The sequence below is a fragment of the Spermophilus citellus genome, assembly GCF_964194105.1.
Source record: "Spermophilus citellus genome assembly, chromosome: 1".
Lineage (NCBI taxonomy): Eukaryota > Metazoa > Chordata > Mammalia > Rodentia > Sciuridae > Spermophilus > Spermophilus citellus.
In genome coordinates this window covers 143,342,711-143,367,341 of record NC_138182.1, presented here as the reverse complement: position 1 = coordinate 143,367,341, position 24,631 = coordinate 143,342,711, and the positions used below count along the sequence as shown (strand labels likewise).

At 34.5% G+C, this 24,631-nt stretch overlaps 1 protein-coding gene across 1 annotated transcript in view; it reads left to right on the top strand.

Annotated features, from left to right (window-relative positions):
- The window catches only part of MEIKIN (meiotic kinetochore factor), a gene marked incomplete at both ends in the record, with an annotated part of 128,298 nt that extends 108,340 nt beyond the window's left edge, over positions 1–19,958 (top strand). Inside the window, 2 exons of the mRNA XM_081298189.1 lie at positions 10,823–10,943; positions 19,927–19,958. Coding sequence (XP_081154315.1) covers positions 10,823–10,943; positions 19,927–19,958 — 153 coding nt within the window. The remainder of the gene's footprint in view (positions 1–10,822; positions 10,944–19,926) is intronic.
- Positions 19,959–24,631: the final 4,673 nt, after the last annotated feature.

The window sequence follows — 24,631 nt, the reverse complement described above, 5'->3', positions numbered from 1 at the left end:
TTTGCCTGGTTTTGGGATCAGAGTGATATTGGCCTCATACAATGAGTTTGGAATTACTCCCTCTTTTTCTATTTCCTGAAAGTAATTGAGGAGTATTAGTTCTTCTTTAAAGGTCTTGTAGAACTCAGCTGTGTATCCATCCAGTCCTGGGCTTTTCTTGGTTGATAAGCTTTTGATGGCTTTTTTTATTTTGTGATTGATTTCCAATTTTATTCCATTATGATCTGATAAAATGCATGGTAGTATCTCTACTTTTTTGTATTTGCTAAGAATTGCTTTGTGGCAGAGTATATGGTCTATTTTAGAGAAGGATGTATGTGCTGCTGAGAATAAAGTGTATCTTCACATGGTATTGGTCTGTTTAAATTGTGTATATCTTCATGACTCAGTCTGGGCAAATCGTATGGCTTAAGAAATTTGTTGATGCCTTCAATGTCTTCTATTTTATTGGAGTATAAGATTTCAAAATAATTTCTAATTATCCTCTGTATTTCTGTAGTGTTTGTTGTGATATTACCTTTTTCATCACAAATGCTGGTAATTTGAGTTCTCTCTCTCCTTCTCTTCGTTAGCGTGGCTAAGGGTCTGTCAATTTTATTTATTTTTTTAAAGAACCAACTTTTAGTTTTGTCAATTTGTTCAATTGTTTCTTTTGTTTCAATTTCATTGATTTCAGCTCTAATTTTTAATTATTTCTTGCCTTCTACTGCTTTTGCTGCTGGCTTGTTCTTCTTTTTCTAGGGCTTTGAGATGTAGTGTGAGGTCATTTATTTGTTGACTTTTTCTTTTTTTAAGGAATGAACTCCATGCAATGAATTTTCCTCTTAGTACTGCTTTCATAGTGTCCCAGAGATTTCAATATGTTGTGTCTTTGTTCTCATTTACATCTAAGAATTTTTTAATCTCCTCCTTGGTGTCTTTTGTGACCCATTGTTCATTCTGTAGCATATTGTTTAGTCTCCAGGTGATGTAGAAATTTTTATTTTTTATTTTGTGATTGATTTCCAATTTCATTCCATTATGATCTGATAAAATGCATGGTAGTATCTCTACTTTTTTGTATTTGCTAAGAGTTGCTTTTTGGCAGAGTATATGGTCTATTTTAGAGAAGGATCCATGTGCTGCTGAGAAGAAATGGTATCCACTTGATGCAGGTTGAAATATTCTATATATATGTCAGTTAAGTTTTAGTTATTGAGATCTATAGTTTCTTTACTCAACTTTTAATATTTATTTTTTAGTTGTAGTTGGACACAATGTCTTTGCTTCATTTGTTCATTTTTATATGGTGCTGAGGATCGAACTCAGGACCTTGCGTGTGCTAGGCAAGCGCTCTACCACTGAGCCACAACTCCAGCCCCACTTTACTCAACTTTTGTTTGGAAGATCTATCCAGTGGTGAGAGAGGTGTGTTAAAGTCACCGACAATTAATTGGGTTTTGGTCAATTTGACTCTTGAACTTGAGAAGAGTTTGTTTGATGAATATAGCTGCAGCATTGTTTGGGGCATATATATATTTAGGATTGTTATGTCTTGTTGGTGTATGCTTTCCTTCAGCAGTATGTAATGTCCGTCTTTATCCCGTTTGATTAACCTTGGCTTGAAGTCTACTTTAATGGAGTGTGGAAACCCCTGCTTACTTCCACACTCCGTGTGAGTGGTATGATTTTTCCTAACCTTTCACCTTCAGTCTGTGGATGTCTTTTCCTATCAGATGAGTCTCCTGGAGGCAGCATATTGTTGGGTCTTTTTTTTTTTAATCAAATCTGCTAGCCTATGTCTTTTGATTGGTGAGTTTAAACCATTAACATTTAGGGTTACTATTGAGACATGGTTTGTATTTCCATCCATATTTGTTCATTTTTGTTATTTTACTTGAATTGGCTTCCCTCTTTGATAGTTTTTTCTTTAGTGTACTACCTCTCTGCTGATTTTCATTGCTATTTTTTCTTTTTTTAAATTTTTTAGTATTTATTGTTTAGTTTTCGGCGGACACAACATCTTTATTTGTATGTGGTGCTGAGGATCAAACCCAGCGCCGCGCACATGCCAGGCAAGAACGCTATCGCTTGAGCCACATCCCCAGCCCTATTTTTTCTTCATGAAATATTTTGCCAAGGATGTTTTATAGTGCCGGTTTTCTAGCTATAAATTCTTTTTAACTTTTGTTTGTTGTTGAAGAATTGTATTTCATCTTCAAATCTAAAGCTTAATTTTGCTGGATACAAGATTTTTGATTGGCACCCATTATCTTTCAGAGCTTGATATATGTTGTTCCAGGTTCTACTAGCTTTCAGGGTCTGTGTTGAAAAATCTGCCATTATCATAATTGGTTTTCCCTTATATGTAATCTGATTCCTTTCTCTTGTGGTTTTTAAAATTCTCTCCTTGGTCTGTATTGGGCATTTTTATTATAATGTGCCTTGGTGTGGATCTGTTGTGATTTTGTACATTTGGCGTCCTGTAGGGTTCTTGAATTTGGATTTCCAATTCATTCTTATGTTTGGAAAGTTTTCTGACATCATTTCATTGAATAGATTGTTCATTCCTTTGGTTTATATCTCTATGCCTTCCTCTATCCCAGTAACTCTTAAATCTTTTTATGTTATCCCATATTTCTTGAATGTTCTGCTTGTCATTTCTTATCATTTTCACTGTGTGTTCTATGTTTTTTTCAAGATGATTTACTTTATCCTCATTGTCTGATGTCCTGTCTTCTAAGTGGTCTACTGTGGTGGTGATGCTTTCATTTGAGTTTTTAATTTGGTTTATTATTTCTTTCATTTCAAGGATTTCTGTTTTGTTTTTGTTTTTGTAGAGCCTCTATCTCCCTGTTGAGGTGATCTTTTGCTTTTTGGATTTGTTTATGTAGCTCATTGTCAAAGTAATCTTTCATTGCCTGTATTTGTTCTTTTATGTTTTTCAGATCTCAAAATATTTTAACCATGTATATCCTGAAATCTTTCTCTGTCATGTTTCCTGCTATAGCTGCCAATGCTTCTAATGATGTGGTGTCTTGATTTGTGGTACTTTCTTCCCTTATTTTTTCATGTTGCTCATGTGAAAGGATTCTAGCTCTGTGGATGTGGTGTGTTATTGTTTTTACCCTATAGATTTTTAGTGCTTTTGTAGGGTTCCAAGATCTCTCTTTTGTGGGGAAGGACAATGTTAACAGATCCCAAAATCAACAATCCATCTCCTACGAATACATTGTTGTTATTAAGACATTTGCAGTTTAGTCTCAATGTCCAGAAATGTTGGATTCAATTATTATTTAAAATATAATAAGTAGTTTCATAAAAAAGGTTTACAGTTTCCGGCAGTGGACAATGAACTGCGGGTCAGGCATAGGACAATATGCTGAGGGGAAAAGATGTGAGGGTATAGAGTTAATATATCATAGGAAATGTGAAAGAGAAATCTGGTGATAAGGATTAGTAGCAGGAGAATAGATAGGAAGTAATTTGGGGTAGATAATTACGGTTTGTATCTCTATGCCTTCCTCTATCCCAGTAAGAGTACATAAAACAGTAGAGTACATAAAACAAACACACATATGTATTTAGAAAAATTCAGGATGTAAAAATAGTATAATTTGGAGGGTGAAGAAAGAAGAAAGAAAAACGAAAGAAAGAAAAAAAGAAAATTAAAAGGGCTTATGCAATTCCTCTATATTATATTAGTCAGATGACTCAGTCCTCTAAGTCCTATTTCATACAAAGTTCTTGGTTTTACATATGTTGAGGATGTGAGGGCCAGAGGATAGAAGGATTGAAGAGGAAGAAGAGAAAAAAAAAATTCTCGTTTCTTTCCTGCTTCTCTTCTCATCCAGTAGGTGGAGTTGTCTGTTTTAAGCTGGTGACTATGCCCTCAGGATGGTGTAGGTAACCAGGGTGAGAAGACTAGACCTGTTGTGGAGGGTCTGGAAGTGGGAAGTGCCACCCACCAGTCCCAGCAGGGAAATAGCACCTCTCCGGTCTTTTTTTGAGACCACTAGTCTGACTTGAGCCCCCAGTATCATCTCCCTCTCTTGTCTGGAGATTTCCCAGATCCTAATCTCTCTGTTATGCTCCAGACTTTAGTCCCCTCCCCTCTTTTACTTATCAGGTTCCAACTGTGCAACCTCTCATCCCCAGACTCACACCAGGTGGACCCCACCCTGTTCGCACTGTACTCCTGTCCAGCTGAGAGCTGTTTTTGTGTTGGGTGGTCACTGTGCCAAGTTAATGCTGTTGGGGAGGGGGAAGAATTGGAAATCAGGTACCTGCTCAGATGGTGATCTGATCTGATAGCCACACCCACCAAAAAATGGCGAGGAAGGTTTTCCAAGATGTAGTTGGTCTGCTTCCAGTGCCAGGGTGTCTGGTGGGGTGGGGGGAGCTGGGCGATGGCCTTGTGCTGTGGATATACAACAACCGAGTGACCTATGTGGGACCAGAGCGCAGTCTGGAGTTCTGCAGAGGTGCTGATAGGTGGTTCTGCTAAGCCGCTTGTGAGCCGTGGGTGAGCTAGAACTGCAGGCTTTGGGTCCAGAGTCTGGAGACTTATTCGATCCCAGAGGCTCTGATATTCTGCACGGGTTGTTGCAGCGCTGGTGATTTCTGCAAGAATCCACTGTATAGGGGTCTTCTCACACTCTCTGAGATGTTATGTTCTGTCTAGGGGAGACCTTGTGGAGAAACTGCCTGTCTGCTTTCTTGGTTTCATCCACAGAGGAGCCAGAAACAGGACCTCCTCTATTTCACCATCTTCCTGCCCCTGATGATATTTTTTCATCAATAATTTCTTTTCCTCTCCCTCTTCTACTCCTGTGTTCACTCCTTTCATCACCTATTATTTGGATATTATGCTTCTTGTTCTTTTATCTTCTTTTTGTTCTTTTGTTTGTTTTCTGGTTGTCTTAATGTAACTATCTTTTAATTTAATACAGTTAATCTTGCTCTTTTCTTTGCTAGAGTAGTATCTGTTTCCTCCAAGATCTATTCTTCCTTTCATCCTTCTCTCCCTTCTTTCTTCCCTTACCCACTTCTTCCTCCATTTCCTTCTTCTCTTTCTCCTCTTTTTTCTTCTTATTCTTCCCCACCTTTCTTCTCACATATATTTTCTCCATTATATGAATTTTATTTTCATTCCAAATATTCCTCCTATATATATATAAACATATATGAATATATAGTAATACTTATAAATATGTTATATATATACATATATACATATATATATATATATATATATATATATATAACTTATATGGATATATTCATATTTAAGATTGTGGATGTAAAAGGCTGACTGGACAGTCTAGATAATTAGTAGGGCTTGTCAACTGTTAGATTCACTGTGGAATAATAAGGCTGAAACTTTTACTTTTGTTAGCAACATTAGATCTTTGGACTATTGAGAGCAGAATGTTTTAGTCCCTTGCCTGGAGGATAAAGGTCTCTTAGGGCTGGGAGTCTCAGTGTCCAATAAACATACAGTTTCACTTAATCCAACTATTTTTTCATGAAACGTCCACCTTCAACTGCTGGAAGTTCTTCAGAGAGGAAATGATCTGTTATATACCTTTCCCTGAGAAAAATCCTGTAGTCTTTTGCTTGAGATGGAACCATTGCAAGAAAGAAGAACTTAGAATATGATGGCTTTCTATTTATATAAGTATAGCATTCATACAAAAGAGAATTTTCATAGCTTAATGAAAAAAATAGATGAACACCTTTATGCCTACCACTTAGACCATTTAACAGTACATTAAAAATAACCCCCCTAAAAAATCCAAAGAACTTCACATGATTCCATTTATCCTACCCAATAAGTAACTACCATCCTGACGCTTGTGTCATTGATTCCTCTACTTCACTTTTTATTTTTCAAATTTAACATAATTACTAAATCTGTGAACATGGTGTGTGTGTGTGTGTGTGTGTGTGTATATATATATATATATATATATATATATATATATATATATATATATATATAATATGTGTAATATTTATAAATATGTTATATATATAACATATGGATATATATTCATATTTAAGATTGTGGATATATATATCCTCATTTGTTTGGGTGTTTATTAATATTTTTCAATAGAGTTCTATCATTTTAACTAGAATGATCTTAAAATTTTTGTTAGGTATATTTCAAGGAACTTTATATTATTTGATGCTTTTATAAATTATTCCTTTTTATAAATTCTATTTTCTAAGTGTTTGTTGATGGGGTAGAGATACAATCAATTTGTATGTATTTGTGCATAGCCAGCAACCCTGCTACTTTTCAATATTGCCAATATTTGTCTATATATTCCTTTGGATCTTCTGTGTAGACAGTCATATCATCTATAAATAATGGCAAGTTTGTTTCTTCCATGAGATTTGTGCCTTATTGTCCTGGATGGGACCTCTAGTGTAAAATAGTTCTTATTTGGGATCATAAGTGAAATTATTTACAAAGTTTCACCATTAAGATTAAAGTCTTTGCAAATTACAACTTACATTAAGCTATGGTAGTAAACAACTTGAAAATTTTTAGTGTCTAAACCAACAGAATTTCTTTCTTATACTGTCCTTCCATTGAGTGGACTAAGACCCCAACTTGCTGTATCTGACAGAATAGCTACCATTTTGAATGTTACCAGAAATCATTTTGTAAACCACTCGAGAGGCTGAGGGATGAGAATCACAAATTCAAAGCCATCCTCGGCAGTTTAGTGAGACCTTGTTTCTCAAAATAAATAAGTAAGTTAGTAAGTAAATGGGGGTGGTGGTGGCTGGAGGGGCTACAAATGTTGCTCAGTGGTAGAGTGCTCCTGGGTTCAATCTTAAATATTGCCAAGAGAGAAAGGGAAAGAAAAAGGAAAAAGCAAGCAAGCTAGCTAGTACTGAAAGGCCTTTTTACCTTGGTAATTAAATATTCCTGCCTGGGAATGACATTCATTACTTACTCAGAAGAAAAGTCACATTGGCCTCACTGAAATGGCAAGATCAAGGAGTGCATTGTTATCTCCCACCTTTACTAGATTAAGAACTTTCTCTATTTTTCTAGTTTTCTATGAAGTGAATAATCAAAAAAATATTATTTTTTAAATTAAATGATTTTCTATATCTATTAAGATAATTAAAATTACTTTTCATCTTTTAACCTATTAATGAGGTGAAATAAATTAGCTGATTAAAAAATTTGCAATACCGGGAAGTAAACCCAGGGTCACTCTACCATAGAACTACATCCTCAGCCCTTTTTTATTTTGAGATTGGGTTTTGCTAAATTGCCCATGCTGGCCTTGAACTTGCAAACCTTCTTCCTCAGCTTCCTGAACAGCTGGGTTATAAGTTTGCACTACCATGCCTGGTGATTTTTTAGTGTTGGTCATGATATCTACCTACCTAGGTAGGAAGATATAATTAGTAGATTTAGTTAATTATTATCTTGCTCAAAATTTTTCTATCTATGTTTCTAAATGATTATTCCCAGTGATTTTCTTGTCTGGTTTTAGGATTACAGGTATTGGGTTTATGGAATGAAGTTAGAACTATTGTCTATTTCTATTCTTAAGAAAAATCTATGTAAGATCAAAATTATCTATAATTTAAAGTTTATTAGTACATGTCCATCTGGGCCTGGTGTTTTATTTGTGGGAAGATTTGTAATCCTATATTTAATTTATCTGTAGTGTTCTATCAAATCTCTGTTTCTTCTTCAATTTTAGAAAGTTAATTATTCCTAGGAATTGATACATTTTATAAAATGTATTCAAATCAATTAATAAAAGTTGTCTATAGTCTTCTATTTTTAATCTTAGTGTATCTCATATCCATGACCTCTTTTCATTCTAAATATTTCTCCTGTCTTTAAAAATTAGTCTTATCATAGTTTTGTTCATTTTCTTAGTCTTTTTCAAAGAATAAATCTATGGGATTATTAATATCCTTTATATCTTTACCTTGTATTTTATTGATTCCTGCCCTTACCTTTACTGACTTCTTATATTTTCATTGGATTTACCTTACATGTCTTTCAATGCTTATTTAATTGTAACCAACAAGTTTGATATGTTATCATTTCTGTACTACTTAAGTATTTTTAAATTCCATTATGATTTCATTTTTAACCAAAGAATTCCTTAGAAATGTGAACTTTTAAAAATTCTAAGTATATGAAAACTTTTTATTTATGCTTATTGTTCACTTCTAATTTAATTACATTGTGATCAGAGCAGGTGGTCTGTACATGGGAGGAGGGGTCCTTTGAAATTTTTGACAGGTGTATTATGGCCTATTTCTTGATTGATTTTTATTAAATGTTTACTATATTTGAAAATAATATTTATTTTATAATTGTTGATGTGTGAAGTTTCTCTGAATTAAACTTGTTAATTCTGTTTTCCAATTTTTAAAATATTTTCTTTATTTCATCTATTTAAGTGATCAATAAGAAAGAGTAATGTGTTGAAATTAAGCACTATAATGATGGGAGATTTGTTAGATTCCTTCTGTGGGCCTTTAAATTTTTGCTTTGTATATTTTGAAGCTATTTTATTGGCTCCAGGTTCATTTTAAACAGTTATAGTTTTCTTGTGACTTGTCCTTCTTTTTATTCTTTAGCAAGCCTCTTTGTTCCTAATAATGTTTTCTTTTGTTTTCAATTCTGTTTTTTGTCTTGAACAAATATCGTTACCCTACTTTTCTCTTTGTATTTTCTTGGTATATATTTTTTCTGTTCTTTTATTTTTAACTTTATCACCTCCTTTTGTTTTGGGTCAGTCTCTTGTAAATAGCTGGATTTTCACTCTAGTCTTACAATCTCCGTCTTTTAACTCTAAAGTTTAGTCCACTGACATGTATTGTGATTGTTGCTGTATTTGGACTTGTTTCTATCGTCTTTGTTTTTTATTTGTTTTTTGTCTTTTTTTTTTTGGTATAACTCCTTTTCCTTAACAATTTTTGGTACACTAAAAAAAGTTTTCAGTATTCTTTATTCCACTTCTCCCCCTATGGGTTTGGAATTTAAACTCTCCATTTTGTTTTACATCATGATTACTCTTGAAAATTTACTAGCTATATTTAAGTTAGTAAAGTCTAAAGAATTAAACAGTAACTCACTTTTGTTGCTGAAAAGTACAAGGACCTTAGAACATTTTTTAAGTCAGATCCTTCTTTCCAGCTTCTGTATGATCTATTTTATTTTCTCTGAAATGCTAGTTAGCATAGGTTAGGCCTAATTCCATTATCTACATCTTTTTACCCTTTATTTAACATTTTTTATTTATTTATCATCTTCTGGGTATTTTTTTCAATAATTCTCTCTTCATTGTGTTCATTCTGCTGCTTAAGTCTTCCATTGAATTTTTTATTTCAATAATTTTGTTTTTCATTTCAAATATTTCTCATTGTTTCTTCTTCAAATCTGCTTTTGTTAAGTGTTTTTTTAGTTGTAGATGGATACAATACCTTTATTTAATTTATTTTTTTATGTGGTGCTGAGGATTGAACCCAGTGCCTCACACATGCTAGGCAAGCGCTCTACCACTGAACCACAATTCCAGTCCTCAAATCTGCTTTTAATTCCTGATAGTCTCTTGTTGGTTATTCATCCTAGATATCTCAGTTGTTGATTTTTTAGTTTCATACATTGCTGTTCTATTCTAATTTGATAGTTCCAACAACTGATATTCTATGGGCTGAAATCCATTGTTTGATATACAGTCTTATACTTGGTAGCTTGAGTTCTCATAAGTTTGGTGCTTCTTTTATTGTCATTGTAATAAAATTTTGGAGGAGATGAATCCAATTCTGACCCTGACCCTAACCCTACTTATTTACTTATGTGAACTTATTTGGTTAGAATCCTGTCAACCTAAATTGGGGATCCCGTCCTGCTAATAGGATGTGTCTGTTTCTACTACAATAGCTATAGCAAGGGCTGGATATCAATCTGGAAGCACTTTAGCCATCTTAAGTATTCTTGCTCGGTGCCAGAATCTCAGTCTTCCTACTGGTCCATTTATAGTGCTCTTGTCTGAGCCCCAAACTCTCAGGGGCATGGAATATGTTCATTGGCTAGGTTGGGTCTTGCAGGCACTGTGAAACTCAGAAGTATTATCAACTTCACCTGATTTATAAGAAAGGGGTAGAGTGCAGCTTGGTAGACCGGGTAGATTCTTCTAAATGCCAGACAATGGGAAATAAGCAGGAAAACACCAGATATCTACCACAGAATAAATTTTATAATCGAAGTGCTTTAGTTAAAATAGACTTTAATTAAAATAAGAGAAAACTTTGATTATATATATATATATATATATATATATATATATATATATATTTTCTTCTGAGTTCTAACAAATAAGATATGCCACTTCTAAAAAATATGGTATTTATTTATTCCATAGACTTCTTGATGGGAAATTGTCAAAACTGCCCGAATTGAAAGGTCAAGGAATCTAGTGTTTGACTCAGAATTAAATTTAAAGTTGTATTTTAACTCATTAAATCATGCAGACTTTCCCATTTTGAGTGCTTGAATTTCAACTCCACCTTTACTTATTCTCTATATTGCATAAGTCATCCAGTCTCTCTGAAATTAAATTTCTTCATTGTAAAAGAGGAATAACAATCTGTCTTGCTTAGGTCTTGTATTAAATGAGCAAATATTTTCGAAACAATTAGTGTCTGGAGTAAACATTAAATAAATGCTTGCTATTATTAATATCTATGGAATATGGATATTGAGACTATTTGTATTTGAAATAAAGTAACATAAAAGAAAGGTACCTGGATTAATTATGTAATAACTGTTTTTTTTCCTTTTCAGATTCCTTCAGATACATCAGAAATTTGTTGTATTATTAGGGCATCACCAGGAACTAGACAAATGAAAAATAAAGGTGTTACTGTAAATAAGAAACATTCTCCTCCTAAAGATATTACTCAAGGTACTGTACTATGATTGCAAAGCATATATAATAATCTGGATTACATAAAAAATTTTTCATTGTTTTTTCATTGGTTATAAATTGTAATCAGAATGTTCTTAAACAAAAGGCAAATGGTAAAATTATAAAAGCCTGGTCAGGTACTTGATTAAAATATTTTTTAAAGGCAAATAATTTAACATTTGAAAAAGTTAGCTTATGACATTGACTTATCTAGGCTACTTCCTCTTGTAACAATTTGGAATTTCATGTTGTTTAGGTTTCATTTTAGTAGCATATGAAAAAGTTTTTACATTCACCTAACATTGGTTGAATATTTCCTCTGTGAAAGGCACTATACTAAGAACTTTATCATCTCATTTATTTTTCACTATTTCAGGTTTGATAGGATATGTACTGTTACCTTATTTAAGACTCTGAGATTAAAAGTGTTTGCAATTTGTTTTAAGATCTACCAATTGGTGAAGAGGAATTCAATCCTTCGCAGCATTTAAACTTCAAATTTGTTTGTTTGTTTGTTGTATTCTCCTGAATGTGTCTACTCAATGGAACTTTGGAAACTTTTGTGAGCAAGCAGCCAGTGAAGCAAATGGAATTTAATGTATTATGTAGAACTTCAATTCATCCAAGCTGTCCACTCTTTATTTTTGTCCTCATTTCCTCCACGGTACCTGCTTTGAGCATTTTCTAAGTCCACAGAGATCGCTCGCGCGCGCGCGCGCTCTCTCTCTCTCTCTCTCTCTCTCTCTCTCTCTCTCTCTCTCTCTCTCGGTACCAGGGATCAAACCCGGGGTACTTATCCACTGAGTTGCATCCCTAGCCCTTTTTTATATTTTATTAGAGATAGGGTCTCACTGAGTTGCCTAGGGCCTCACTAACTTGCTGAGGCTGGGTTTGAACTTGCAATCCTCCTCTCTCAGCCTTCTGAGTCACTGGGATTACAGGCATGCACCACTGTGCCCAGCCCAGACCTCTCTTTTTTAATAAGTTCCTTGGATACTTAATTCAGTTCTACTCATTGAACCCTTAATACACTTGTATTAGTTAGGGTTCTCAAAAAAAAAAACAGAACTAATAGGAGATAGGTAAGTAGATAGATAGAGGTAGAGAAAGATACAGAAATAGATACATAGAGAAATATATAGGTATATGGGAGGGGATATTTATGGGAATTGTTTTACATGCTTTTGAGAGCAGGCTGGAAAGTCAGGGAAGCCAGTGGTGTAGCTGAGTCAAAGTCTGAAGTTCTGCCAGCTAAGGGAATCAATGGTATAACTCTCAGCCAAAAACATGAAAAGCTGAGGGCTGCAGGTACAAATCCCAAAGTCTGTGAACATAGAGTTCTGGTATCTGAGGCCAGGAATAGATGGGGATCCCACCTCCGTAAGAGAGTGAATTTACCTTTCTTCTGTATTTTTGTTGTGTTCTGACTCTCAACACACACACACACACACACACACACACACACACACACACATCTCTGTATATCACATATACATATTTATTTATATATATACATAGAAATGTACATGTTTATATAAAGAGATTTATTTTAAAGAATTGACTTACATAGTTATGGAGTATATCTGGACAAACCTGAAAATTATAGGATAGGCTGGCAGATTGGAACTTCTGCAGAAACTGATGGTGTATTCTTTAAGCAGATTTCTTTTACAGAAGAACCTCAATTTTGCTTTTGCTCTTAAGGCCTTTAAGCTGATTGGATGAGGTCTACCCCCATTATCAATATTATAGATGCTAACCATATCTATAACATACCTTCATAGCAATATTTAAATTATTATTTTATTGAGTAGTTGTATAAAATAGACTAGCCAAGTTGTCTTATACAAGTAACCATTGCAATTCAACCCTTGTCAAATATGCATTCATATACATCTTAACCATATTCAATTTTCAGTAACAAAGACTTTACTCATACTTCTGCCTAACATGATACAGCTGCCTTACATAGTTCTTTCCCCAGAAGAGAATCCAAAGTCACTGGGTGATGTTTATTTTTCTCTTTGATAACCCTATACTATCCTATGATTTTAAAACTGTGATTAAAAGTCATTGGTAATATATTTATGTTATATGTTAAGATGGTAAGAGGAAAAAGAAAACAAACATATTTGCTTAACTAGTCATGTGATTATAATTGGTATTAACTAATTTCTCCCACTACCCATTCCATATTCCCACTGCCTCAGGTGATTGGGCTTTATGGTCCTTCATTCTTGATGGGTCTGGGTCATTAGTTGTCCTGCCCACATTGGATTAATCTTAACCACAGAGCATGGTAATCTTAAGAGACACTCTAAAGGATCTCGTATATTCCAGACGTGTTCTTTCTTATTGCCATTGTGAAGTAGTAATCAAATTTTCCCATACTGTCCAGATCAATTACTCCATACAATTGTATAAATCCCACATTGGCCTGTTGACTATGAGCCTAAAGTGGCTGGTAGATGTCTTTAACTTTCAGTTCTATGTCTCGTGATGAAAGGATTTTCCCTTTGAAACTAAGACCTTTAAGCCAGAAAAGTATAAAGTCACAGAAACAGAAAGAAAGTTTTTCTAGTGGTCATCAGGAGTAATAATGAGTGGTACCACTTTTATGTCCACTCCTTTATTCCTGGCTTTGGGAGAAAGTGTACCATATGAGAAAATACAGCCCTTGGAGAACTTTGCCCCAGTCTTCCAAGTTATTGCTACCTAAATGTGCTATTTAATAAACCTTTGAAAGGCCATTCCACAGCTCTTGTTAGGCTAGCTGCTTTAGCATGTTCAGGAACATAGTAAGACTAGATAATACCATGAACATTGACCCATTTCTTTACTTCTTTTGCTGTGTAGTTCATTGGTCAGAATCAATATTGTATGTAATACCCTAAGAGTGGGTAAGGCATTCCATAAATTCATGGTGGTAGTTTTGGTAGAAGCATTGTTGGGGTGGGAGGGATCCATATCCAGAGTGTTTATTGTAGTAAAAACAAAATATTTCCCCTTCCATGATAGAAACTATCAAATATAATCAACCTGATACCAGGTTACTGACTGATCACTCTAAGAAATAGTCCCATATTAGGAACTCATTGTTGGTCTCTGCTGCTGTCAGATTGGGCACTGTGTAGTGACTGTACCCAGGTTGACCTTGGTAAATGGAAGTCTGTGTTGTAGGCCATATAAAAAAATTTCCATCCCTGCCACCATGGCCACTTAGTTTATGTGCTGTGAAGTAGAGAAGATATCAGTCAGTCTCTTTCACTATCCTTATTCTGACAGAAGTTGCTGGGGAAAGAGACTGGTAGACAAAAGAACTGGCTATCCTTTTTTTTAAATTTAAAATTTTATTTATTTATTTATTTTAGTTGTTGATGGACCTTTATTGTTTTATTTATATGTGGTACTGAGAATTGAACCCAGTGCCTCACACATTCAAGACAAGCACTCTACCATTGAGCCACAACTGCAGCCCAAGAACTGGCTATCCTAACCACTTGATTCTTTAAACCCTCCTCTGCTGAGGTCACCTTTTGGTGTGCATATGTATGGAACACAGTTATCTTTACTTTTTTTTTGAACATTCAGAGAGGTTTATCCAGTGCCTCTTCTCAAATGTTCTTGTCACTAATTTTCCAGTCATGCTTCTTCTAAACTCCTGGTCATCCAACCAAACCATAGGTTACTATTTCTGAAATCAATATATAACCTAACATCTGGCCATTTCTCCTTCCAGCAAAGCAAATAATCAGATGTACTACTCAATGTTCTGCCCACTGGGAGAATTTTTCTTCTCCAGTTTCTTTGAGATATGTCCCAGAGATGGGCAGAAAAACCTGTAAACCAAACCTGAGCTTTGTCTTCCTTAGTTAACTGATCCTAGAGAACTCCCCATGTCAGCATAAATTCAGGCTGGGAGCGAGAAGGTAACCTAGCTAAAGCACAGGCTTGGGCACTTTAGGCTACTTTTTCACATAACTTACTTCAGTACATGTTTAACCCCAATGTTTGTATATATATATATCACTTTCATTTGATAACAAAGTCCTGATCTTCATACCAACTTTAGGGCTTAGAGGGTCAGGTAGCACATAGTAGTCACATGGTAACTTGGTGGCCCATGGTTAAGGCCAACTAATATGTCAAACACTGTTTCTCAAAAGGAGAGTAGTTACCCAATTAGGTTGGCAGGACTTTATTCCAAAATCCTTAGAATCCACACTCTATAGATGTGACTCAACTATAGAGACCTGACAAAGACTCCAAATAACATCTCTATCTGTCACAGACACTTCAAGCATCATTGGATCTGTTGGACCATATAGTGCAAGTGCCAGAGTCTTAAACAATAGTCTGGACCAGTTGTGGAACCTTCTCTTGTCCTGAGCCTCCTGTGAAATCTAGCAGCTTTTCAGGTTACTTAGTAAATGGGCTGAAGTAGCACACTCAAATGAGATAGCTGTTGGCTCTAAAATCTATAAAACCAACTAGGTATTATGCCTCTTTTTTGATTTTAGGAAGGGCCAGATGCAAAAATATATCCTTGGGCTGGGGTTGTGGTTCAGTGGTAAGAGTGCCTGCCTAACATGTGTGAGGCACTAGGTTCAATCCTCAGCACCAGATTAAAAAAATAAATAAAGGTTTTTAAAAAAAGAATTTATCCTTTACTGTAGAAGGTATCTCTTATACCACAGACCCCTAGAAATTTCACTAAGATGCAATACTGCCCCTCAGTGACCTGGCAATTCTACTTCTAGGAATATACCTAGAAATAATGTGTACATATGTTCAACAACAGGTATATACTAGAATGTTCACTATGCATTGATAGTCCCAATCTGAAAACTATCTACAAGTACATCAAGTAAAATGGATAAACTTTATATTCATATATTGGAGTGCTATATAGCAGTGTGAATCAACAATAAACTGTTAAATGCATCTGTTAAATGTTGACTCATATGAATTTTATATAAGATGCCAGTCACAGTAAGAGTGCATTTAATATTATTTATATTTATGTAGTGTAAACAAGGCAAAACTAAACTATAACAGAAACCAGGATTGTGGTTGAAGTGAGAGTTGAAGTGAGTATTAACTGGAAGAAATTATTAGGGGGGATTTCAGGGTGTTGGTAATGTTCTGTTTCATTATCTGGGTGCTGGTTATATAGATGTGTAACATTTGTGAAAATCCTTTAATAGTACACATATGTGTACTTTTTTATAGATGTAATATGTTAATAAAAGTTAAAAGTAGAAAACTTTTAATTTCATCTTTTTGACCTGTCATACTTATTTATGACATCAGATATTGTCAGTATTCTTGGTATAATTATGTAAAAAATCAATACCAAAAAGGATCTGGGAGGTTCTTTAGAGTGTTCCAATCAAAGTTTTTAATGTAATTCACATAGAGACCCCCCTGAAGAATGTTGAACTAATGCTGCCACCCCTTGGCTTCTCTCTAGGCTTTCTCTGTAACAGCAGCCTCCTCACTTAAGTAATTCCCTTTCAACCTTTGACCACTTGTTTGTGCCTTTCCTTTAGTAAAAATAGCAAAGCCCCAAGCTACCTTGTGATCATGTTATTTTAAATATGCAATGGCCTATTTTTAGTACTGGCATTTAAAGTTTTAGCTAGTTTGGCAGTAATCTAATCAGGACTGCAGCTCACTTGTGATGGTCTAGGACCCTGTTCAGTATGCCACTTATTCATTAATGGCTGACATTGTGCTAATTAAAGAAAAAAATTGGTGAGAGTAAAACAAGAGAGGTGATAGAGGAGGTGGTGTGGTAAGAAGGAGTATGAAAATGGTGACAGCCAGATAGAAGAGGCCTTAGAAAATGTCAAATATAATCAACCCAATACTAGATATCTCAATGTGCGGTCCTCTGACTACCTGTATCGAGAATTGCAGACTTGATAAACTACAATATCTAAAGATAAGGTACAGGATTCTAAAATATGTGGAACTCAAAGTGATTCAAATAGTTATTAAAATTTGAGAACTATTAATTATAATAATTATCTACTCTGTTTTTTTCATTATACATAACAAAATGACCAAGTTGATAAGTTATTTGCCCAAATTCTGAGCCTGCCAGTAATTGGATGACAAAATCAGAATTAGATACTATAGGAACCCAGGGGAGGACACCTTTATCCTTTAACTAGAAACATGTATTTTTAGATAGAAGGTTGACTTTTAGATAATAATACCAGACAGAAATAATCACATAGGAACAGGACAAATGAAGTGAGAATAGTTCCAGTCAAATATCTGGGAGATAGTAGTAGAAATCACTTAATAGGGCATCCCTAATTTAAATCGTAGATCTATAACATGAGCAAATTACTGAAATATTTTTAATTTTAGCTTGCTACCTGTTAAATTAATACAATGGTAGTTCTTATAGAATTGTTGTGAGGATTAGAGATAGTCTATGTAAAATATAATAACCACTAATTATTCAATAATTATGATTTGCTTCTATTGGTGAGGTTGATTCCTCAAATCTATCATACTTTCTCTTTTGAAAACTGTTCCTTGGCTTTTATTAGATAGTTAAAAGCTTAAAATATGTTGAGTGGTTATTGTACTTCATGGCAAATTTGGTTATGCTATCTCATATAAAGACTACATCAGGTAAGTGTGTATAGTTTGACATAGAACCTTGATCTAGTACAAATACAATGAAATGTGCTAGTTAGTTCCTTGGAGGAAAGAAAATCCAACTAGTTTGACATCATGGATGGAGGCTTTTAAGCCTGGTGTTTTGTTGTTAGGTAGGTAATGAATGAAAAGATGAAGTTCTGTAGTTGGTTCATTCATTCAGCTAACATTTATTAAATCCTGAACTAGATGCATTTACTTGTTGGTCATTTTGAATTAATTATATAGTTATTCTCTTCAGAAACTTTATAATTCTATTGAGGAAACAGATGTTTAAACAAGTTCAATGAAGTATATGTGCTTTAATAGAGATATATGTGGACTCTGCTGGGATACACATGAAAGATGAGAAATCCTCTAGAAGATGAACTGAGGGTCTGGGGATGTGGCTCAAGCGGTAGCGCGCTTGCCTGGCATGCGTGTGGCCTGGGTTCGATCCTCAGCACCACATACAAACAAAGATGTTGTGTCCGCCAAGAACTAAAAAAGAAAAAATATTAAAAAAAAGATGAACTGAGGACCACAGGGACATCCTGAGCATAGGCCTTCTTAGAAGAAGGACCAAGGAAAAGAAAAAAAGGAATGGTGACTTAAAGCATCCTCAGATAAAAGGTGGAAATTAGTTATGTTTGGCCCAGGTGGACACTGTACTTTCTGAGAAATGAGTCTTGAGTAGAAATCAGGGGCAGATGATGGAGAATGCTCTATGCCATGTTGATTTTTTCTTTTTATCTTGGTCAAATTTACTTTTTTATTTGATTATTATGGCAAGAAATGTGGAGGTGATTTAGAAAGAAATGACCAGGAAATAGAAAGTCCAGGTGAAAATTTTACAAAGATTTTCATGAACAAAGTTGAGAAAATAAAAATCTGAGCTAGCATATTTCAAAGGGTAGTACTCAGATCACATAAGAAATATATAAATAATGCACATTTTCATGTCATTGCTTCAGCAACCTTATTCAGGAGTTGAAGTTTGAGAAACAATCTAAACTTAAAAAAATTGTTCATAAAAATAACAGGGCTTAGTGACTTAGGCACTGAAGTGGGGTAGTAAGGAAGAAGGATAATTAAAAGATGATCCCCAGGTCTCTAGTATTGTAAAGTTTCAGAAATGATACATTCTAGATTATGACAGGAGAGAATAAAGTTCATAGCCTTGGTTATATAAGTAAAGTTTGGGAAGGTGAAAAGTAGGTGAGATTAGAATGTTGGGTGAGTTGATTACTATTGATAAGTAACCCAGAAACTGGTATGGAGATGATGACTATGAACAAAGCCTTTAATAAGTGAATAGACAGTGTCTAATGTTATTAAAAATAACTAGAAGGAGCAAAGGGTAGCAGAGTCCAACTTTTTAAAAGTTTTTTAAATTTTTATTTAGTTTTGTTTTTTTGAAATAGTTCTTTTTTCTTTTTACTTTTCTTCTTTCAATTTTAACTGACTTGTTATTCACTGGAAGATCTTAAGATGGAGATTTTGGTGTAGTAGCTTTAGAATAGGACACTTAAGAGTCAATATTTCTAACAATATTCAGGATGATGTTAATGTTACTGGTCCCTGAACCCCACTTTGAGTAGCAAAGATAAATAGGTCCACAACTTAGCTGCCCATTAAAATTTCCTGATTGTCTTGATATTTGGTTCCCTTACCCAGAGATTCTTATGTAATTGGTATGGAGTATGTCCTAAATATCCAAATTTTTAAAATTTAATTCTAAGATATAACCAAATTTCAGAACCATTGATATGTACTGGTTAGGTCAGGGGATGAAGTGTATCATAATGTAAAAGTGGCAATGGGAAATAGATAAAGCTGCTCCATCCTGGAGTTCCTGATATAAGATATGGGGAAATAGGCCCTAGAGTCCTATGTATGGGGAAAATCTGGGTTCAATTGCAAAAGAGTGGGGAAATGCAAAGGAAGGGTACATGGGAGAATGTGGTGGCTGAGGAGGATGAAATGAGAAGCACAGCTGGGTCAGTTCTTCCAGTTTAGGGATTAGGGTTGAGAACCTATGATGGCTATTGAGAGCAATCTTTATTGGGCTTTCTTCCAAATGTTATTGAGTAGATCTCCTTGTGTCTCCAAAGAGAACTTCCCCCATTATACCCAGGAAGAGATAGCCAGATATTATTCTTTCTGTTGTTGTTAATGATCTTTTCATTTGTTTCCTAAGGCTTGATGGGGTGAAACTAGAGCCACCTAGACTTCAAGAGCTTGCACCCCAGGAATTGGTTACAAATAACTACTGGACACTTGATTCCTAATGAAGTAATCTATTGTTATATTTTCTCTCTAGATATTATAATAAAAACAAATGGCAGGATATAATAGCTGCGGCTGAATTTTCACTACTCTGAAGATATGAATGTGAAGTCAAAGTCAATAAAAGCAGAATGCCTACCTGAAATATGAAATTAAATTTTTTAAATTCTCTAATTATTTGTGGTATATCTCTGTGTAGAAATTCTATTGTGGTTCTTGTTGTTTGCTTTTAGTCAGTTAAGAAAAGAAACATTCTTCCCATATGTTTCTTAAATATTTTTATTTGTATTGTAAAAGAAGAATCAAAGAGCTGATATTTGAAGACTGTACACTAAAATAGACAAATTTACTATTTATGAAGAACCAGCACCAAGGAATTATGTAGCTTCCTTTGACTGTTTTCTCTCCAAAGTTTATCCTTCCTATGGATTAAAAGTAGTAAAGTTGTTAAAGTGCTAAAAATGAAAATGCTTATTTTACAAGCTATTTTTAACAGAACTTAATTGAAACCACATGAGTGAGAGACTTAATTTCAGGTCTGACTGAAAGAAACTCTATACTCAAAATTTGCTGAAGCAGTGAATATATAATATATACAGCCAGTCATACACTAAGTTATATTTTAGCTCACTCCCAAACAACCTTCCTTAGCTAGTACTATCTGTAAGATTACCATTATTATTTTTCTGGTAACACAGTTTGTGGCATCTCAACAATGCCTTCCTAGACTTCAGCAATCTTACATAGTGATCAGAATACAATGGTATAACTAGCTGTTGGTGAGACTTTAACTCTGATCATTTTACTAATATTATTATACATAAAAAAATAAATAAGAATCAAATTTTCAAAGCTATGTCAGTATCAAAGAAAATCATAAAATATATGAATTAATTAAGGTTAACTAACCTATACAGTATTTTTTAAAAACAGGAGTCCTAGCAAGATATTCTTGTAAGTGATTTGACAAGACTTTAGGCCATTAACAGTAAGCTGTTTGTGACTCTGTGATTTCATCTAGCAGTGAAATATGGAAACATTGTGAGGAAATGTAGAAGAGAAGATTAACGGTTCAGACTAGTATAAAGTTTAGACCTATATTATAAACTAGTATAAAGTTTAGACCTATATTATAAATTAGTACTCAATTAAGTCAGCAACTCTTGGTTGCAGGCAGAACTGTGATAAGCAGTAAGGGAATAAGAAATGAAATAAATAAATAAATAAATAAATATATTTATTTATTTATTTCATTTCATATATATTTATTTATTTATTTCATTTCTTATTCCCTAGGCAATTATAAGGCATTGTAACTATGATGTAGGAAATTTTAGAAATGTCTTGATTGCAAAAACAAAGAATGAAATCAGTTCTCATAACTAGACAAAGTAAACGAATAGTTACCTAGGGACTACAACACCAATGGTATCAAAAACTTAGTTTCTTTTGTTTTTTGGTGCTAAGGATTGAACCCAGGGCCTTGTGCATGCTAAGCATGAGCTCTGACTCAAAGTCTAAGAATTCAGTTGCTTATCCCATCTCTAATTTCTCTGTGTAGATTCTATGCCTAGGCAGAACCTTCAACTGTGGACAAAAGATGACTTTCTTTATCCTCCAAAAGAATAAGGAAAAAGTCTATGTACCGGCATTCTAAGAAAAAGCTCTGATAATTAAACTAATAGCATAATTTTAGGTCTTGGACCCATCCCTGAAACAACCAATATGACAACCTTGGGAGGGCTAACGTTAACTGACTTAACCTACTAATAGTAAGATTGATCCTAAATCATATGGCCTGAATATTTAAAATCCATACAGGATGGATTTAGAAGGTAATGGAAGGATGTAGGAGAAGTCATCCCACACGTCTATGACCAGTAACCATGATAGTTAGAGACAAAAATTTGGAATCACTTTGCACAGAGGTGGTAACTAAAGCCACAGGTTTATGAAATCACACAGGGCAAGTTTTCATTGCACTAGAAGAATCCCTAGAACAGAATCCCAAGAAGTATCAAGACTGAGAGAAAAAGTAGTCTTCAGAAAGAAATGGAAGAGAGTACTAGAGATGAGATAAAAGCCTGAAAAACAATTTCAGAGACATTACTCCTTCCTGGAGGCTTTCAGGAAGTTTGCAATATCATTAGCTGGAAGAAGTTGGGCAAGATGAAAACTGAAAAATACCTCTTAGATTAATGTCAAGAAGGTTGGTGGAGCTGGCATTGTGGCACATGCCTATAATCCCAGCAATTTGGGAGGCTGAGGCAGGAGAATTGCAAGTTCAAAGCCAGCCTCAGCAACTTAGCAAGGCCCTAAGCAACTTAGAGACACCCTGTCTCAAAATAAAAAATAGACTGAGTATATATAGCTCAGTGTTCAATCCCTGGTACAAAAAAAGAGAAAGAAACCAGAAGGTTGCTAACGTCCAGGTGTGGTGGTGATGCATGCCTATAATCCCTGCAACTTGGAAGGCTGAGGCAAGAGGATCACAAGTTTGAGACCAGCCTGGAAAACTTGGTGAGAACTGTCTCAAAAGATAAAAAAGGGCTGGGGATGTAGCTCAGTGGCAGAGTACCCTTAGGGCAGCAGGGTAGAAGGTTGTTGGTAGCCTTCAGGACAGTGTCAATGGAGAAGAAAAGTTGAAGCCTGGCTGTATGTGTGCATGTACATACATGTATGTAGGTGTGTGTTGATGGGGGAGGGTGACAAAGCATAAAACATAGTCTTTCCCATAAGTCTTTCTTATAGAAAACATGTCCATAAGCAGGTAAAGAATGATAGCTTATCTGGATTCTTAGAAGGATTTAAGATGTAAGCTGATTAAATATTTTAAATGCAAGTTAGAAACAAATAGCAGAGCAGGACAGGTTGAAGATAAACTAGAAACTCTGGGTATCACACCCTTTTATTGTTTATATAAACACATAATTCTTCATATATAATATGCTAGACGAAATCACCGAGTCACAAACAGCTTACTGTTAATAGCCTAAGACCTCTGAGGCTATTCATAATTGAACAAACCATGATGAGAGAGACCCACTCTATTTAAAATTTTAAAAATGGAAATGACAAACCTTTCATGCATTTTTGAACTGGATTTTTAAGAGAGGACATCTGAGATTATTTTTATAAGGCATAATTTGAAAATATAATTTTAAATGCTTAAAAATTAAGTTTCATTTGTTATAGGCCATAATAAAGGAGTACACTTAGAAAATGTGATGGAAACTGTGAAGATCCTCTCTCCAGAGAGATAAGCCCCTTTTTTATGCTTATCTAGAGAGGTTTACTTTAAGACTTCTGAGGCCTACTCTCAGGTCTAAAGAGTACAACCTCCTAGGATTTGCCAACAGGTATCCTCTTTGGACTTCTAATGTCTGCCAGCTAGCAGGCTTCTACTTTTCCTCCTCTTAGTCATACTGAATTTATATCCTCCACCTCTAAACTTTGAGTGCCAATTCCAACTCTATGAAACAAAAATACTAAAATAGTTCTACCTTCCAATCCTAGCTATATCACTTTCTTAATTATATCACGCTGTCCAAGTATTTACCTGGACAGGGTGAGATATATGGGAATATATATATATATATATATATATATATATATATATATATATATATATATATATATATATAAATCCTGTTTGTTTTTTGTTTGTTTGTTTGTTTTTGCTGTTGTTGTTGTTTTGGTACCAGGGATTGAACCCAGGGGATCTTAACCACTGAGCCACTTCCCCAACCTTTTTATTTTTTATTTTGAGACAGGGTCTTGTTAAGTTCCTTAGAGCCTTGCTAGGTTGCTGAAAGCTTTGAACCTGTGATCCTTCTCCCTCAGCCTCCTGACTGCTGGGATTATAGGCATACACCACCGTGTCTTGCGTAAATCTTGTTTTATTTATCTTCCTAGACTGTTAGCTCCTTGAATGCAGAAATTATATCTCTTCTTTATTGTATTTCCAGATTCTTGCACAGCTGAGACACACACATTAAGCATACTGTTTAAAAAATATTTTTAAAAGAGGGTTTGTCATAGAAGTGTGCCATTATATAAAAGACCTTCTTTTATAACCTTTTAATAACTTGCAATAACTTGTTATTGATTTGTTGTTCCTTAAGGGCAAGGACTGTCTTGTTAATTATTGTATTATTAATTATTGTATTCTTAGAACCTGGAACATAGTAGGTAGCTAATTTTCAGTCTCTGTTAGATGATTTCTATTAGTATACAAAATTCTCTGGTATCGGGCTGGGGTTGTGGCTCAATGGTAGAGTGCTTGCCTAGCATGCACAAGGCACTGGGTTCGATCCTCAGCACCACATAAATGTAAAATAAAGATATTGTATCCCCCTAATCCTTAAGAATAAATATTTTTTTAAAATTCTCTGGTATCACCGCATATGTGAGGCACTGAGTTCAATTCTCAGCACCACATTAAATAAATAACTAAATAAAATAAAAGTATTGTATCCATCTACAACTAAAAAAAAATCTTCAAAAAAAAGAACATTTCCCTTTTCCTGTTTCTTCTTTGCGCTTCAACTCAGCAGACACATTTTCTACGCTTGCGTTACCATTTCCTTTCTGCCTTTTAAAAAATTTTTATTTTGTTATATAGTACACCAAAATGCATTACAATTCATATTACACATATAGAACACAATTTTTCATATCTCTGGTTGTACACAAAGTAGAGGCACATCCTTCGTGTCTTCACACATGTACCTAGGGTA